At 37.4% G+C, this 19780-nt stretch overlaps 1 protein-coding gene across 1 annotated transcript; it reads left to right on the forward strand.

The window, feature by feature from the left end:
- The first annotated feature begins 15070 nt into the window (after positions 1-15070).
- Positions 15071-18883, forward strand: LOC100369045 (uncharacterized). The gene is made up of 5 exons (XM_002737452.4): positions 15071-15250; positions 15349-15392; positions 15501-15566; positions 15705-15765; positions 15879-18883. The coding sequence occupies exons 1-5, from the start codon at positions 15179-15181 to the stop codon at positions 16698-16700; spliced, it is 1065 nt and encodes a 354-aa protein (XP_002737498.1). The 5' UTR covers positions 15071-15178; the 3' UTR covers positions 16701-18883.
- Positions 18884-19780: the final 897 nt, after the last annotated feature.

A 19780-nucleotide genomic window follows, 5' to 3' on the forward strand; every position in this document is an offset into this window, starting at 1 on the left:
GCAATGTACAATATACGTGATTGTATCAAATTTGCAGAGTTTTTTGGATAGCGGCGAGGGTATTTGAAAAAAACAACAACAAACAAACAACAACTACATTTCAACTCGTCCTCGTAATCCCAGACCTTCTTTTTGTCAGACATCATAAATCTGTATTCTTATTTCGTCACATTGTTTAATACCACTCCCTAGCTCATACATTTCTTTCAAGACTATTCAAACTCGGTCGTATGACTGTGTCTATTGAAAGGTACTTGCACAATTGACAAATGTCATTGTAATCGACGGTAAGACATTGCTTTCATACCCAGCAATTTATTACCAACATTGGAATCACTGAAGCATGCAAGAGAAATGAGTTCCCTTCTCGACTTCAGATGAGAACTGTTTCTATACACACAAACAACAAGTTAACTCAGTTGCAGCCGAAAAACGCCCACCTGTGGCAGCATTTCCTGCCATAAATCTGAAGCGACGAATTAATTACTGAAAAATAGTGCTTGATTAATACATACCCCAAGAGATTCGTCGACTCGACGTGGCAGGCTGCCTAAATCCGCGGTTTGTCAAAGGGTCAATAACACGTGTTCTTTTCACTTCTGATCAGTCAAATTGAACGAGAAGAATGTAAAACGAACGATTTATGAATTTAAATGAATTGAATTATATTTATAAATTCACACTACGGTAACCGTATAAACGGTCAATTCCTCCTTTTAGGTTATTATAATGTAATTCATACAAACATCGCTATTTAATAGAACAGTTAACCACGATGTCAACCGAGTGGGTTAATGTGTTTGTGTGGGTATGAGAGTGCCTAGAATAGAATAATAAATCAGAATATTTTATTTGGTAACCGATCACAAATGAATGTAATGAGATTACGTGTTTTCACAAAAACACAATACTAAACACAATCTAAAATACATGTCATAATTTTGCTAAGCCAGAATAAATAAACCTATCTTTACTAGAGAACAATTAAGCAGTAAACCATCACACTTCATTCCTGTTTGGGAAACAACTATGTGTGAGTGTGTGTGTGTGTGTGTGTGTGTGGGGGGGTAATGTTACGATCCCCGGACATTGTTCTGAAGGGCACTTGACGTAAACTATTTTTTTTTTCAAAAAATCGTTTCCTGCCATATTAATATGATCGTTCTGAAATATTAGTGTTAATATGTCCCCTCAAAACATCCATTTGCTTGCACCTAGCTAAGAGCACATATGTCGAATGTGATATCGGTGTCCGATATCGACATGGTGGTGTGCATTTCAGTGGTAGAATATGTTACATAGTTTCGTTTCCTTATGTCTGCGAATTCTGAATCAGCTCCAACTGTACATGTCAAGGGCATATGTTGCCGCCACGGGGATTTGTAAATCGTTATTTGTTTGTAACGTTTTTAAAGCGCGGTGGTTGTCGCGCAGCGCGTGTTCGAATTTCATGTAAATAAACAATGTATTTTACACGCGTTGTATACGTCGCTTTGAGTCCCATATCGAACAGGGCGCAGCGCGACGACTACCGCCCTTTAATATGTCATAAAACAAACAACATATTTAACATTACAGTAAGATTTTTTTAAATTATTTTGATGTACGAGAGATCGTTTATCCTAATTCCATTCCTGATTTAGCAGTCTAAAAAAAAAAATACTAGATACAAGGGATTAACGCAATTGTGTATCTCATTATAGTTTCCCCCTCGTACTTGCATCGATTCACCAAGGATTCACCAAGGATTCACCAAGGATTCACCAGGTGCATGGACATCACATACATTGTAAATACAATTCTGTGAGATTCAGAGGTGCCCCTTCATGCACCCGCGGTAGATGTTCACATCATACCAATTAAGGTATAATAATAAGTCTATAGTGTCTCAAAACATCAATGCAGGCACCAATTCGCCTTGTAAAAAATCAGGTACACTATCCACCTGACTTTCCTGACTGTCCCCATAACACTTCACCCTATGTTTACTAGACTATGATGATGGTAGATGAGACTGCACGAAGCAACATACTATACACAGATAATACACACAACAATACAGGATTCATACTGCATTCAAACGAAGGCCTACCGGAAGTAATTATTATACAATTTACAATGTATACACATATGCAAACTGTATGTGGCCCACACTCACATATGATTTATTATTTGTTTCTGTGACTGGAAAATAGTTATTTCCACCTCTGGATTTATCAGAGGTCATCGAGTTATTAATACTAGTTTGTTTGCCGATTATATTTATTTACTTTGAACGTACTTTCTTGGGAAAAATACTATTGTAACGTGTTACGTCAAATTAAAATCTCTTTTCGGGGGTTATATTGTTTAGTGTCACATACACGTATCTGATACTGATGACTTTCTTCTTCGAATTGAGTTAGAAAAACTCATCGATCGAAATGATAAACGATATTGACAAATTAACACATGCAGAGTATATTTCACGCTGTATTTGCAAAATTACCAACGCTAATTGTCCAGAGTTCTAGATATAGGTGTTGTTATAACACAACTGCATTGTATAGCGACTCTAGGCGGCGCTCTTTAAGTTTCAAGATTCAATCAAGCAATTGCAGTTCACAGTGTGCGTGAATCTTGCACATCGTCTGTGTGTTCTCCACGCAGTCACCGCAGTTACTTGAAATAGCAATTTGCAATAACCTATTATTAATTTACCATGTGTGTTGACCTAGATGGAACTTGTTAACCCGGTTCCCGCACATTAAGGCGGTTCGCAGTAAAGCATACAAGTAACCATCATACCACATTGCGCACAGAACACTAGGAACGACTTTTATTCACGATTGTTGAAAGGAACCATGGAAGACGTCTGTTTTTCATTTTTGCTGGCACCGACTGATCCCTTTCGGCACATTACCCTTACATGTCCGCGTGTAGCTAGATTTGTGAGAACCGAATAACATCCATTCATGGCGCGCTCTTCAAAACATAATGATTGTGCCCCTCGATGTTATTCCGACTTGAGGTAGGCTCTTTCAAATACAGACACCCCTCGCTCTACATCTCCTTTCCACAATGCTGACAATATGAAGAGAAATCCACACTTGAGAAATGTAGTGTCTGTCGGTCATAGTTCTATTAACGCCGATGCGTTTATTGTCACGTAATATTATAGTTCTTGTGTTTAAACCAGCTTCGCGTCATGATATCTAACAACAAAGTGGCGAACAGCGTTAGTTTGACACGGGAGAATATAATACTTACTGTAAATTCAGCTGATTACGTTTTACAAAGTGACGTGCGTAGACCCACTGTGCTTATTGGCCTATTCATTGCGTTTCCATCACTTCTTGTCGATTTCACTGACCGTTATAATGGTTTAACGCCCTCTTATCATATTAGTGCAATTCACCACACATCATGAAACACACATTGCACTCCGAACAGATTCTTTTCAAGAAAAAAAATCCACACCAACAAACTTCAATCAAAATATAGATATCAGAGTTTCTGTAGATGAAAATAAATCTCAATATTCAAAATTTATCAACTCGTTGAAGTTTGGCAAACATTATGACATGAAAGACACTAAGAACGATAGTAAGATATTCAATTAATTTCTTTAGTTAGACCATTGAGGTAGAAAAGAGATTTTCTACCTCCATGGTTAGACAGAGCACGCGTGGATGTACGAACAAAAGACACATATACAACACGATTTATCCTTTAAAATTATCGATATGTATTTATAGAGGTTATGAACTAGTTTTAAAACGATCGGTGAATGTCACGAGAAACTGTTTTCTGTTTTAATGTAGTAACAAGAATAAAATGCATTAAAAATTTATCTACGATTCAGACATTCTCTAAAACTCGCTGAGGATGATACTATAACAACCCGCACAAAATCTGAAAGCTTAGATATAGGCGAATAAGGCAGTGCACATGCCGCACCAAAATTCTTTAGACAAACAAACTATCTAAGCTTTCAGATGATATATAAGTTGTTATAATAACCTGCTTAGTAACTATGACTACAATACAATATGTAGCCAGCTATGGTTGGAAAAAATAATTCTAGTAACAATGGCAGTTATAACAGGATAGCTTCACCCCTCTTGTGTTAATTGTTTTGTTAATTGTTAATGTTAATTGAGACGAGACTGTTTTTCTGTGAAATATGCCGGGGTTGATTAAAAAAAGGCAGCCGCAGCAACCGGCGCTAATCAATAACTTTGGCGCTTTTAAAAAGAAAATAACCAACTCGAAGGTCGACAACTACGTTGTCAAAGATATAAACTATTTGTTTTGTTGTTTGCGATAGTTCTTCGTGTGGTTGTATGTTACCTTTTAAACAGATTGGTGAATGCACTGCGAGGGGCGGAGTAAGACAACATGATACGGCCAATTCAGAAGACAAAGGAGCGTACCTACGCGGGCTTCCTCGCATGGATAGGTTTACCTCCAACGGCTCATTTACATACAGATGCCCGCCGCGTGTCAGTATCGCCCCATGCTGAGAGAGTTTGCTTGGAAAATAAAAGGACACGGTCTTCTATTTAGTTGAAACAAATTAAGGGGGTCCCGTCGGTAACGAAATTAGGGCTCGCGATAAAAATGCGAGAACGCGAAAGGAAGTTGTTTTCTGCGCGACAAATTTACGCTGGATGATGATGTTACAAGGGTCAAACTTTAATTACTTTCACACATCCTTCTATGTATGATAGTCTGCGTCAATCCAGCTGCCCCCTCTGGGAGTTAACGCTCCGTCCCTAATTTTTATACTACCAAAGAAAATGTCTTCACTTATTTATTACACTTACATACAGTATCTTGTTTGTTTGTTTGCGGTGTATTTTCAATAAAATAAATTATTCACAATATATTATAATAAAAAAAAACATTGATAGTAGGCGAACCCTGCTAGGATTTTTCGCCCGGCTTTCGGGTCATTTATACATTCACATAATATTTTAATTAATTGTAAAAAAACGCAAAATACCAAAAAACCAGAAACTGTATGCAAGTCTACATATTTAAATACGTGTATTGAATAACTGGAATGATCTGAAAGTTTGACTTACAAAGTTATTCGAGGGAAATAAGTACTAACAGTTTGAAAGGCGCCATTGAAAGGGCAAAACGCCAAGGTCGCCTAATTTCTTGAATTCGATATTGATTTCAGTGACGCTGTTGCACCTGTGGTATTATCATCGTAACGTCACGTGACGGTCCGATGTGGAGGTGACCATCTGTTCCATTTTCAACCCACTTAAAAAAAACACTCATCGCGCGCTTCATGCGCAAACAACTTCGCAATGAACGAAGCGTGTATTTTGGTCACTGTTTGAAACGCATCACGGGCGAGTAAATTCGGTAAACATTAATTCTCCTTTCCCGTGACCGATGGAATATAGACCTTCGAAAACAACGTGACAGTTGGGTATACAGCCTGGGGACGTACCGCGTGCTCTGATTACATGCATGGATGCAAACAACGGATGCTGTTCCGACCCTTCTGTTTTCGCAATTATTGCCAAATTTCGTCTTTCCGGTATTTGCAGTCAATATTCTGAATGAAGTCAAGCACCGCAAAGAATGTTCTTTTTTACCCCTTTCATAATTCTTATTTTTACCCAATACATAGTTTTCATTGCACATACATGTACGTACATACAAACACACTATATGGAATAGACTATAAAGGGGTTTAGGGGTGGGAATCGTTAATCGAATGTTCATCTCTATTTTTGAGCGAAAAGGGACATAAGTGGTAGTATCGCGGTGATCTTAAAGTACGTTAAATATTTGGTAGGTAAATATTCCAAGTAATTCCAGCCCAAACTTGGACAACCGTTGAGATGGTGTACGCCACGCTGCTCAAAACTACCCAGGGACCCTAAATGAACGACGGATAAGGATCGTCAATTTCTACAACGAGGGCTGCCAAATTTGCTTCAAGTATATTTTGATTCCATTCATATACGTAAATATGTTCACCGAACTACTTTTGCATGAAACATGGATAAAACATCCATGAATTTCTGAAGTTGATTACAAAAAAGTGGAAATCGAAAGACAACTTGAAAGTAATAAACCACACGCATTTGTACGCACATGTAAGAACACCGAAAAAATGGCGTATCTTTATACAACGTTGGAGCTTAATGCATTTTCGGCAACATTCGTCAGCCGCCAGTATTTACTGGCAAAATTTACTGGCAAAGTTTGCCAAAATACTAGCTACGCTGAACTAGTAGTGTTATCTTGTAAGTTTCCGAGTCGTTTTTCACATGTTTAAACGTCCATGTCTGCCGTACTGCTCCTGGAATGTACGTTCTGACATGGACATGCTGTCCTCCTGCTTCATTATGTAGATAGAAGCTTCTCATACATATTGAAACGTGTTTAAATTTCGAGGACAAAAATTAAAAAAAAAATATTCGAAACCAAACTGTCATAGACATTTTTTATTACGGTCGAAAAAGAATGTGATACATTTTCTATTTTCGAATTGGTATATAAAATGTAATATTTAATCTCTGCGCCATTTTATATTTATTATAACGAGGTTTCAATGCATAAAGCTGCATATTTATGCTAACTGAAAACACATTTTCGTACATGATCGAACTCGTGTATCGCCGAAATAATCACGTATATTACAACAGTATTCAAAAGTACGTTGTATACGTCGACTTAATTTTAATAAAGGTCAGTTAAACTGCGAATGAGTGTCCGCGGGGTCTAAGTTATTTATTTTATCACATTTATGGGCCAATGTTTGATAGTTGCCAATCATTGGTCAATTCGACGATAGTGACTGAGACACGATATAACACGGACTCGTTTCAATGCCAACGAATCATACACGTGTATATCGACGGAAACGTGAATTATTCAGACAATAGCAGAAATGAGATTGACACGATAGGTATGAATACAATCACCCTGCCAAATTGAGCGTTAGCAATCAAATCATGGACGTTTCTCAATTTACGGAGCCGTCATTACTGACTGTAGCTTTGATTAAATTAAAGCGTCACGAACAGTCGATAATCTTGAATATAATGGCTTTACGATGTAATATGATACAGACTAATGCCGTTGTTTATTTCAAAATGCCATCTTGTTATATTGCCTGGAGAAGTACGGATCGCTACTTTAAATACGCGAATTGGCCACTGGCGGTTATAATGGTTATGTATTTAAATTAAAAATGTCATTGCTTCACTATAGTGTCTACGGGAACAAATTTAACCCCCCCCCCCACACACACATACACAGTTCAGTAATCATTGATGTTTACCTGTGAGGTACAACCACTGATGTCATGACAACAGGAGGCGTTTAGGAACAGAGCGAAGCTGTTACTTTGAAGGATGGATGGAAACCCACTTTACGATCGTGAGCACACTGTGCTTGAAATTAGAATATCGTGTGTATCATCAAATCTGTTATCTCATATAAGTGTCGCTTTCCCAAAAGCGTGTATTCCAAATATAGAACGATTTAATTCGTATATATATAGACCCGTGACTGTCAGTCGCTAACGTAAACGTAAATACATCAGTAAGCGGAAGTTGAAGTGGAGTTCAATAAGGTGTGACGTCACACTAAAGTGCAGTGACGTCGTCGTTCGAAGTGAAAGACGTATAAGAAAGTTATTTGTGCGTTATGGAGTTGTTGTTGGAATTCCTGTTACAACTCTGATCTCTGGACGAAGGCATACTGAGAGTTATTTTGTAACGAGTCGATTGTTTCTTGTTCATATTTCATTGAAGTCAGCAATGCCCGGATTGGAAGTCGAACCGTTCAATTTGTAAATAAAACACGTCAAAATTTTGCTACTTTTTACAAAAATAAACCTAGATATTTTATTTTCAAATATATTGATCAAGATTTGAAGCCAGTAAAAATGTTCTCTGGTTCAAATTAAAGAATTCTAGAAAAACACATAAAATGCAAAATGTCGCATCCGCAAGTTTGCGGCGGGGGCGTCCAATGATGATATTCTAAATATAATATAATCTTATTGAAAATCGTTTTCAGTTACATATCGACATTGTGCCATTAGTGTAAGTCAGATGCGGAAAATACCCTCGCATATAAATATTGGAGTGTTACGCCATGAACGCTGATGTACATGTTGGCTGGTGGGAGTCCGTTCGGTGTCACTGATAGCATTGCTCGAATTTCTACCATATTCACGATATTCCAACACATTTTTATGTTTGAATTGACAATTTCATTCTTATTTCGTCGTGTAAATGGTTACCACTCTTAATTATTATTTTAGTTTCTTACTTACAGTTTGCTTCATTGTTCTGCAATGTAGTGATTATAACGATTCAACTTGAAAATTGCGATCACAATGTCATTCACACAATGATCCTCATCGATCGCGAATGATGTTATTGAAGAAGAGATCGTACACTTCCGGCGTTATACGCTGGAAGAATTGTTACCTAACCACTAATGCAGATTAAATACATTGTTAGAAAGCAAATGTACGTCACGATATTGCACTCCTGAAAATTCGTTTATGAACGAAGATTCATGAAAAAAAGAAGTTTATTAAGCAATCTGGGTATTAATGTGTGCGGATTTTCCATAACAGCGGTTTCAGTGATTAGCGTGAGAAACAGTTTAATTCAAAAATGTTTTTTATCTCATCGCTGCTCGTTTTACATCTATTAACCACGTATACGTTACATGCTCATTACATTTCATTTATCATGTTATTGACCCTTGAACGAATTACATAACCTTGAAAAAATCATGTTCCATCATGCACCGGCCATTGGGGTTTATTTGGCGTTGGTAATAGTGGACAAAATGATGCTACCGCCTCGTGTAGCGTTCGTACACCAATGAAGTGCGTTAGGCAATCAGCTTTTAGTCAAACGGCCAGTAATTCGACTGCAGTGTGGCGCCGACGAGGGTGCAATACGACCACGATAAACCAGAGTGTAATGAAGACTTTACTGTATGAACTATATTCGATATGTCTTTTATATAATGGCTAGCTCCCGGGCAGGCTAAAACAGTGAAATGAACGTGTATTTATTCTCTTGAGAGGTGATATTATTGTCTAAAAATGTCTGGGTTAGATCTTGACTACAAAACTTCGCACTGCCATGTGTATAGGGTATTTCATTGAATGTACGTGCAGTGTGTGCATGAGGAAACCAGTTTGAAGAATGTCCAAACTAAAATTGTTATAGAATAGATAAAGACGGGAAAAACTGTTCAATGTTTTTGTATAACAAAAACACAAATATGGCATACTGTTCGTTATCAATAAGCTGACAGTGAATCTACTCAAGATTAGTGTCCATGTCTTTACACTTGGTAACAATATTATATCATAATGATGAACTGTTAACGATTTGTGTTTTTTTCATTACATCAAGTCATTACGTAACATCACGTAATATATCAGACTGATTTTGTGTAACAGCAAAGAACCGAGTCAATCAATCCACGATCACATAATTATACATGCACGAAAAGTGACTGCCTATAAATTTTGAATCAAAACGTCAACAAATCTGACACGTATCATGCCGAACTTTTTGTTTCTTTATTTTTGGGTGACTAAACTATCTACCTTCTGACGAACATAATGGAATCATTAAAACAGTTTATATGTATACTAATCTTGTATGAGTTCATGTTCAATTTCTCGATACCAACGTTGAACAAAATTGTGTTCAAAAATGTCCACAGATTCTGAAGCAAAAACAAAACTGAATGTCCATCAATCAGCCATTTCGAATTGAAAAACAAAAAAGTAAATACAGTTGTATCTCTTGGCATTCTAACTCTTTTTAATCTGGAGCAGTCATAATATTCAAAACTGGCCGCATGTACACTATAAAATATAATATTGACACCAATCGAATCACACAAACAAATGATTTCGAAAGAAGCCCGAATTACCAGTCCCCGTTTCGTCCGTCACCTGCGCATGAGTTTTTGCTTTTTTAGGCTGCATTATTATAGCCACTCAGAACTCAATTCTTGGCGTGTGCAGGTAACAGCCCCTCCGCTTTAAACTTGATGCATCAAATAAAATGAGTCTATAATATTGCGACGTATGAGTCGTACGTTATGTTAAAGTTGCCTGTTGCACGCACGTGCCATTGGGCATTGCAGCCACGTGATAAAAATACGATACATGCAGAAGCTCTCTTCACCTTTTTGTCTGTCAACAACCGGCACCGATGACTGGAGCCAGGGTACGAGGGGTATATACTACAGAAGCTTTAAGGCCCGGCGCCAAACGCGAAGTTGGGCGATGGTTTACCTTTTATCACTTTTCGGCTCCACGTGTCGACCTGACATCGGATCAAGTAGTGACAGTCACCTACGGCACAGTCACCCTCACAAAGAATCACGATTCGGTTTCGCGACTCTTATTTTGCTCTCAGCTGAATTTTCCGTTTTGCGTCACTTTGAATTTTATTAATTAATATTCAATTCAATTTCAGTTTTTCATTACTGTACAGTCTATATTTTTCAAACAAAACTTTCAATTCATTTAATTTCTTATTCAATTTTTTCTTATTTCAGTTTGATCACGGTTACGTAAAAATCTCGTGACAAAGAAAGAAATTCACAATAGAACAATTGCTTTAATTTAAAGCGCGATAGTCGTTGCGCTGCGCATGTGCGAGATATATGGGTCTCATATAAACAAAGATGGCGACTTTGACTGTTGCGCAGATCAACGAGTACGAACTGAGACGTTTCCAAGCTTTAATTAGGCAATGTTCATGTGATTGGAAGGTATCGAAGGAGTCACCGTCGTAATCAGTGCAAGTTCCATTTGAAGAACGCATTGGATTGTGGGAAAATCAATGTTTATCAACACAAATGTCGCACATGCGCAGCGCGACGACTACCGCGCTTTAAAAGTAACATTTCTATATAATAAGTAAATAAGTACAATGTAATTGAAAGTAAACGAATTAAAATTAAATATATTAGATCTCTTCTTTTCTTAAAAGCATAAACTATGTTTTTTTCTCTCAAGGTGATAGTATCTATAGTCATAAAGTGTAAACATTAGGCATGTTCGGGCCACTGACACATTTTCTAGGAATGCGTCATCGAAGTATCGCACTATTATATATATATAGTACATTCAGAATAGAATTATTTTTATTCAATACTACCCAAGTCACAGATTCTTTTCAAAGTTGTCACGACGACTCTATATTTTTGTATCTTTCTTCCTCAGTGTTAGGCAAAAAAAAAAATAATCATATGCCAGAAGACCAATTTCGTAATTTTTATTAAGTCATTATGTTTTAACATGTTTAAAATGGACATTTCCTTGTTGAATCATACTCTCGCTATTTCATGTTATTTTACTAGTATTTCGTTTTCATAATCATTGTCATCATTTAAATGTGAAATTAGATTTCAGTTCTAAAAATTTCAAATTGAAATTAACAGTTGAATTTCGATTTCGATTTGATTCCTGAATCTGATTCGCACTAATTTCACTTGAAATTCGCAGATCCTATTTTGCACAAAACTACCCCGCCCGCACACATCCTAGTGAATGCACTGTATTTCGTTCAATATGTCTCTTCGTAGTTTTCAGTTGAGTGGCGGGCATATCGATTTATTTAACACATATGCAGCCCTGTGGCACTCAAGTAAAACCCGGGCAATCAACCGCAATGCTCGGTGCATTTAAAATAACACCCTTTTTTGCAGACAACGTGAAGAGAGGTCACGGCAAAAAAAATAATGAGCGACTTAGGATGATTTCATGTGTGTTGGGAAGAACGATTTGCATAATATAAATGAAATATAATGGGTTATATCTAATCTTCACGCATGTCTAACCCGTTGATCACGTGATCTGATTATCAGTGAATTGAAGCTGGCCGCGTAGTGATCCGTGAAATCTTTCGTAGATGACGCCGCACGTCATTCAGTCGGTGTTATGTCACGTGGTGTTACGAGTGACGTATATGTTCCAATCAAGGGTAATTTAATTACCATATGACGTCATCGCATTGTGAATTAACTCAGCCACTCGCAGTAATCATTCGGTATTATACGTATAGGGGGCTATTAATCCCGCGCTTGATTCAGTGAGATCCTTGGGAAAACTAATACACTGTATTAATTTATGACGATGTTCACTGTACGATGTCAACAACTCTCGGTCATTGACCCTTTTGTACAAATAATTCAAACTGCACTTCGCTGTGTTTCAAAAGCGTTTCAACAAAACAACTAACTTGAATTTCATAAAGTATCTCAGTCGCTATTTATATTTTTTGTCTTCGTTGAAATTGATATTCCGGATGCCAACTTAGTTTATAATTCTGAAAATTAAATTTCAACAGAAATTATTTTAATTTTATTTTATTAACGACCTTGAATGCTTATTATCTTACGAACATTAGCATAAATGCACGGTGGCGGGATGCAGCGTCACCTTGTAGTGTCGATTGATATTATTGTTCTGGAATAATAATGTAATAACAATCAAAACATTAAAAGCCACCGTCACCATCGTATTGTTCTTACTCTCCCCGCGCACGCTCACTGACTGACTGTGCAAGTTTTTGCACGCGCATTGACTGGCAATTTAAGGAGTATTCACCTGTTTTTTTATAGGTTAGAAATTATTGTTGTTGTTACATTTCGCTGACATTTATATCGGCAATATATTTCTGGAATTTGATGTACTATAATATACATGTAAATAAACAAATCAAGAATGTAGGTTATTTCGAGCATTTACGTCTGCACCATAGACGTAACTCAGCTATAGTTTTTGCATAACTAATAGGATGGCGGCGACTATACGCGATACTTTTCATATATTTAATATATTATAACTAGTATATATATTTGAATTTTAATAATTATTTTAATAAGTGTTCATGGCTGATTCTCATGGCCATCTACAAGGGTAACGTTGACATTCATTTTTAAAGGGTACCAGTAGTTTCAATAGTTTCAGTGTTTCAACATGAGTCGATGCTTGCACTAAGTTTTTTAGTATTACACAAATGCTCGTGTTGTCATGGTTTTGATAAATTAGCTGTTCGCTGTAATAAGAATATCATCGTCAGATTTTCATGATGCTATTATTTCTATTTTACTGCTTTTCCCGCGTAATATTCACAAGCTATCGTACTATTATATATCCTATATAGACACTAGATTCAGACACACATTTTTACTTCATTCTCAAAATTAGTGTAAACGAGGTCATTCTGTGGAAATCAGAGATTTTAAAACAAAGGTAGTCATGATTGCTAGAAACCGTGAGTATGAGAATGATGTATGTGGAATAATTCCTACCCATGGTTACTATTGAATCCTATGAAATTGTACCCGAATTTACACACACACACACATGAAATCGAAGCGTCAATATTAATTTGCAAGTTCTCGGTTTATCTACTACCATTTTATTTACTAGTGATAAAGATTCATTGCCCGGGAGGCCTGGCTATTTCGAATATTTAATGGGACAACAATGATTAATATTGCCAATGAACACAATGATTTATGCAGTATGTAATTATCGGCCTGTTTTGCTCTTAACTGTAGTTGGTATGTTTCTCTGTCCGGAAATTACCTACACTAGTAGTATTATTTCTAAAATCTATATATTCATGTTTATCGCTGCGCAAATAACAGTCAACAGCAAAAGTTATTTACATGTGTTTGAGCAAATCAACAAAACGTATGTGACATTATAATATCAGTTACATAGTTTCCATATTTTGATTGAAGATGAAATCACAAATGCATAACTATGTCTGTAAAATACTACAATCGTTTGTGTTTGTTGGGTTACCAGTTGAGTTTTTAACAGTCATTCAATTGAACATGGGCCACATTGCTGAGAATGTCATAATTATTGTAACAGAATCGATTCGAAATGATTTAAATGCTGTGGACTTACTCGTGCCTTCACTTACTCATTCACGTTTTCCATCTTATATAATTTTGCCTTATTCAAATCAAATCAAAACGATGTGATTGGCTTAAAAAAATCATTAGCACCGCCTACAATGTCGCGAAGCCGCCCAATCGATCGGTCAAAATATTGTTTTCAACCGTCGTTTACGCTAACAACAACCACCAATGATGTTTCCCTAATGGAACGCAATGATCATGATCTAAGTAACCGTTTATTAACAAATATACTAACTACAATTCAGTGACCCATTTGTCACACAAAACTTACATATGTTAATTCAGACTCTATTGTAAGACACGCGAGTCCAATGAAGAGCAATATGATTATTGTTCGTTTAATACCCCATTAGGAAAAATAAATAAATGCCGCTCTTATTATATATCTTATAAAGACAGAAGGTATACGTATATATAGTTAAGCCTGGCACTTGTAACACCGTGAAACCGGACAGTCGGGAATATGGACATACGACATTGTCCTGTCGCGGTAGCACCGTGACGAAAGCACCGGAAATAAGGGTTACCGATTACAATAAACGCAGCGTTTTTTTTTTTTTTTTTTACAGTTACTGGATTATTTAGCTGCGGTGAAGTTAAAAACAACGTGTTTTCAAAGACCAGTTGCACTATAATTGCTGGTACTTTCCTTAGCGTTTTTTTTTGTAGGAGATTGTTGGAGGGGATTTTCTGACAGATGTCGCTGCGATTAGTTTACACCAAAACAATCCCCTGGGATTAAATCGTCGACCACTTAGAACTATTGACAAATCCTCTTCTCCAGACCCGATGCAGATATTTCCAGCATGTCAAGGCGAAAAACGAATCTCAAATTTGAATGCTTTAGGGAGGACCTGCCCATCGCCATCACAGAACTTTATCTGAGGCAATGATAAATAATCGTGATTTCCCTAATCTCTAATTTCCCAGCGCGAAATGAACTATCGATTATTTTATTTTTTATTTTAAATGCTTAATCAGAGCCCCCACCCCCTACTAGTTTAGGACAGTTCTGGCGCGGTGGACAAAGAAAGCTAGTTTTTGCTTCGGGGAATACAAAAGGTGGCAAACAATGCAACGCGCGGAATGATCTAAATACATATTATGGGCTGCCTACGTCACGGCGTTGAGTATTTATAGCCAAGTACTGAGTGTTTAGTTTAAACCAGTCTCGTCCACGCTGTGTGTGTGACTCACTGTACTATACTGCGTAGTTGACGTCGCTGCAATGGAACAGAGCACATCCACCTACCAAGAGGTCTACGAAGCCGAGCGCTTACTACGGAAGCGCACTCGTAAGGTATGAGTATATACAAACACACTGTTTTTATGTCTTCAGCTTCTCGTTTTGTCGTACCCAGCCACTGCTAACCGTGTTTTCGTACATCTTGTTTACAGGGAGCTGTTGAATACTTGGTGAAATGGAAAGGCTGGTCGAATAAGTAAGCATTTTTTTTTTATTTTAACTGCGCAATAACGGCATTCATCCATGTGGCTGTGTGTGGGTATCATCGGATCTCAATTAATGGATCGCTCAATTGATTTCGCAGGTATAATTCGTGGGAACCGGAAGAAAATATCCTTGATCCACAGTTAATGGAGGAGCTCGATAGAAGGTGAGTTGATATACGCACGCAGGTTATTATTATTAACAATCATGGCGCAATCACAACTGTAATCGCCTCCGTGTGTCGGTATTATTCCGAGGTATTATTTTGACTCAATCGCCATGACGATGCTCTCTTCTCTTGTAGTTGCAGACGCCGCGAAGCACGTGAGGCCAACATTCGAAAGCGTAGGAGACTGCTTTTCAAGGTATGTTTAGGGTACTATCCCCCTTAAATCGTCGTTATTTTCATCGAGTTCGTTGCGCAATCTCTCCATGGTTTAATGTTTATTTATGAGTATTTATTAATTTTAATACGCAGGAATGGAAGCTCCGGAAACGGCCAATTGAAATCAACACGAGTCGACGCAGACGGACTACGCCTACACCGGAAGAAAACAACGGCACAGAAATTGCAGAGTTTACAATGAATTGTAAAAAACATAAAGGACAGTATGAGGAGGCTAGTGAACAGTCGTCGACGGAAAAAAATCAATGTCAGCAAGAGGCAGCAGACGAGATGAATGTTTGTCAACCGTCGAAGCCAAGCCCCGTGCAAATATCCGTGCAACACGAGGAAATGAACAGCGAAATGACGGAAAATCAAAGCGATAGAGTAGATTATACGGATAACCAGGTAGCAAAGGAGCAAAAGGCACGGATACCATCATTGTGGTGCCCATACAAAATGAGCGACGAAAATTGCAACGAAGTTGCTACAATGAAAAATGTGGCCAGCTGTAACAATTATGGCGAGTTCTACACAACGACCATGACATCTGTAAACACCCAAAGCGAAGTGCAAAGGGGCAATGACCACGCGAGGACGGTTTTGTCACGTGACCCAGGAATGAACGGGGAGATGAAAGTACCTAAACACGTTGATTGGCAGTACATAACAAGGTTGGATATTGACGAGTACGTGTGTCACCAACCAGACAGTCCCGGGTCGTGCATGAATTCGCCTATTGAAGGCGCGTCACACGGAGGAAATCTGGTATGTACGTTGCCTAGCGACACCGCAAGCAGCTCTGCGACACCCCTCGTGGACGTGTTCGTGGCCAATGTGACGTCACATGACGTAACAGTGACTATCAAGGAAAGCCGGATGCAAGATGGATTCTTCAAAATCTGTATGACGTAATTACTGCTAAATGAGATCTCAGATTGTAATAATTCTGTCTCCATGGCAACTACCGTCGGATAAAACGTGGAATTGATCGAGCGAAAGTCATTATTGGATGACGAATGCCTTGCCATTAGGTGAAGTCAATGGCTTGTCAGAGCATATAAATGTAACAGCGGGGCTTCGGTTGAGAAAGAACAATATTGTCCTTCCTTAATTGAAGGGCTTAGCGCTAACGATGGAATTCATTGAAAGAGTGTTTACAATATAAAATATATAGTGTATATAAATAATATAGACACTGGGTGAATCACCAACAATTATATATACGTTTATACATTAACATAATTTATATTTTTTATGTGGGTGGAGCAGGTCGGAGTGTGAGAAGTATATAGAATGCGTTGTAACACATCGTAGAATCGAGTATGTTTCATGAAAAACGATTTGGCGACGACTACATTGCGTTTTTGAAGAAAGTGTGTTTCTTTGTTAGTAGATACGTTAAGCACTTGTCATGCTTGTAGTATAAATAACCAATTGAAGAGATATGTCGATTTGTGGAAGTTATATAATGGACGGCCCAATAATACTGACTGACCGACACTCATGTGATATTATTACCAGTAAGTTAAGTAGTCCTAAAAATAGCCTCGAACAATTCGTGAAAGTTACCCACGTCGCTGACGATGACGTGTTTAATGAATCAGAGTAAAAAATCGTTTGACTTGCATTATAAATGTTAATAAATGCACAATAACATTGAATAGTTCGAGCGTACATTTTTATAACTTCATGAGTAATGGCAACAGTTTGACAGGAATGACTGACTTGTGTGTACCACTATGACCTGCTCGGCGAAATACACTTGTATGTCGTATTTACACTGTGACTTGCGCTATACTTTCGGTAAGGTATTTCTGTGTGTGTCACAGACTTGTATTGTAAAAAAAATGAAAAAAGCGTAACTTAAATTATCCTGGTTTCAAACTACTTTACGTAGCTATCGGCACAATACATCGTAAATTTACCTAATATAACGTAACGTAACTTGTACAATTCTGAACCGTATAATTGCATCTACAATTCACACGTAAAAGACGTGACAAATTGTTACGCTGTCATCTAGTTACTAACGTAACCCAGTGACATGCACTAAACAGTCGAAGAAAGCTGCTAGGACAACAAAAATTGAAAATGAAAGTAGGTATAACCAAACTGAAAAAGGGCCGTTGTTAGAAAAAAATCTGGTTATATTGATTAGTTGATTACCAACGACTACGTTAACCTACTACCAATTTCTAAGTATTGTGTTGTTGTGTATTGTATACTAGTTTGATACTACCTGTCACTACTTAATACGCTGGGGGGTCGATTGAAGTAATTTGAGGGATAACATTCTCTATAACTACAATTTAATCTTAAACATGTCACAAATTAAATGTAAAAGAAAAGGGGATTTAAGTTAAATGTGGTTTCATAACAAACAAGTAACAAATATAAGTTAAGATTACAACAACTTATTCAAACGGGTTACGTTAAAATTCATGTCATTATATACTATGGAGTAACGTGTTAGGTGAAATTCTTTAAAGCGACATCTAAGTTTCACAACTTTTAAATTGATGTAATCGTAACTCAAAGCTACCTGGTTACGTGGTACCCTGTATAACGTTACATAGTTACGTCTAATAGAATACACCCATTATTAAGTGTCACATGTTCTATATATATATATATATATATATATATATATATATATATATATATATATATATATATATAAAGACTCTAATTAGTGATGAAGTATACCTAGTATACTAAATCGAATACGAACAATGTAAAATGTAATCTGGTTACGTTGCTACTTTAGTTACTGATTGGAGAGTAATCTAGTTACGTGAAATTCCATGCAAGCACGTCTGGGTGTCCTGATTTCAATGGTAAAGAACTAACTTTGTTACAAATTGACGCTTTACGTCAATCTCTATACAACTACTGTATGTACTCCACCGCCGCGATTCCAGTGGATCGTAGGTGTATTGTGAGTGAATGCTTTGTACGTGTTCTGTATTTAATCGAATGCCGAAAACAACAACTGTTATTACTGTAGTTACATCATGCCATGTAGTTTTCTTTGTAAGTTTTTTCTCAGTGATAGTTGTAATGCTCTGTTGAAAATAAATTTTATTTTGAAATGATTAATCGTGTCGTGCCTTCGTTTATCCCGGCTTTCCGCCAAAAAACATGCGTGCCGTAGACACTTAGTAAGGCGGCCACTGTCAGTACGCCTACTATAAAAGTAGGAATTTTTAAACTGTGCTATTCTTGTTACTTGCGTTCTGATTGGTTAATTTACGTGCGTTATCACGTTCTAGAATGCCTAGAAAGAAACATAAGGTGGGTGAAGTCACGGCGCCCATTGCCGAGACTCATGACAACGCAGTTCCCGTTTGCAGTCTTTGCAGATGTTATTGGTTGTACGCATGGACCGGGCGTCTTGTAGATCGCGATTTAAGGTCGAAACGACCGTTACAAACACAGTTTAAAATGCGGAGAGGGACATTTGACACGAACAATTCTATTCTACAAACAAAGATATCCCTCACAGAAAAATAATTGGACAAGTCTATTTAAATGCGGCAGACACGTGGCTTCCTAATTTCTGACGTGTTTGTCCCATTCTATCGCGTCACGAATAACGCCGTTCTTCCAAATATCATTTAGTACTAGCATAGCGTAGAAAATTATGTTACCCAACTATAGCCCGATATAAGAACCTCACTCTGTATTTCATATGTTAGATACTTTTCAATTCTTGAAATGTTTTAACTTCAGTTTAGCCTCTTCATAAACAATTAGGGGGTTGGCCATTATCCCCAACCATGATAGAGAAAAGCAAAAAAACAAAAATACATTATCATCGAAAAAAAATCCAGCTATAGGGCGCCTGCTAGTGTCGAGGCCCGGTTGCCGAATTGTAAGTTGCGAATCTCGTGTTTCATTCATGTTTATAAGTTCGTAATACTAGTATGTGCCTGTAATTTCAAATATCCCGTCATCTACATAAAACAATTTGTTTTAATCGACGAGCTCAA

This window comes from Saccoglossus kowalevskii, chromosome 8 (assembly GCF_978046115.1).
Source record: "Saccoglossus kowalevskii chromosome 8, keSacKowa6.1, whole genome shotgun sequence".
Taxonomy (NCBI): Eukaryota; Metazoa; Hemichordata; class Enteropneusta; family Harrimaniidae; genus Saccoglossus; species Saccoglossus kowalevskii.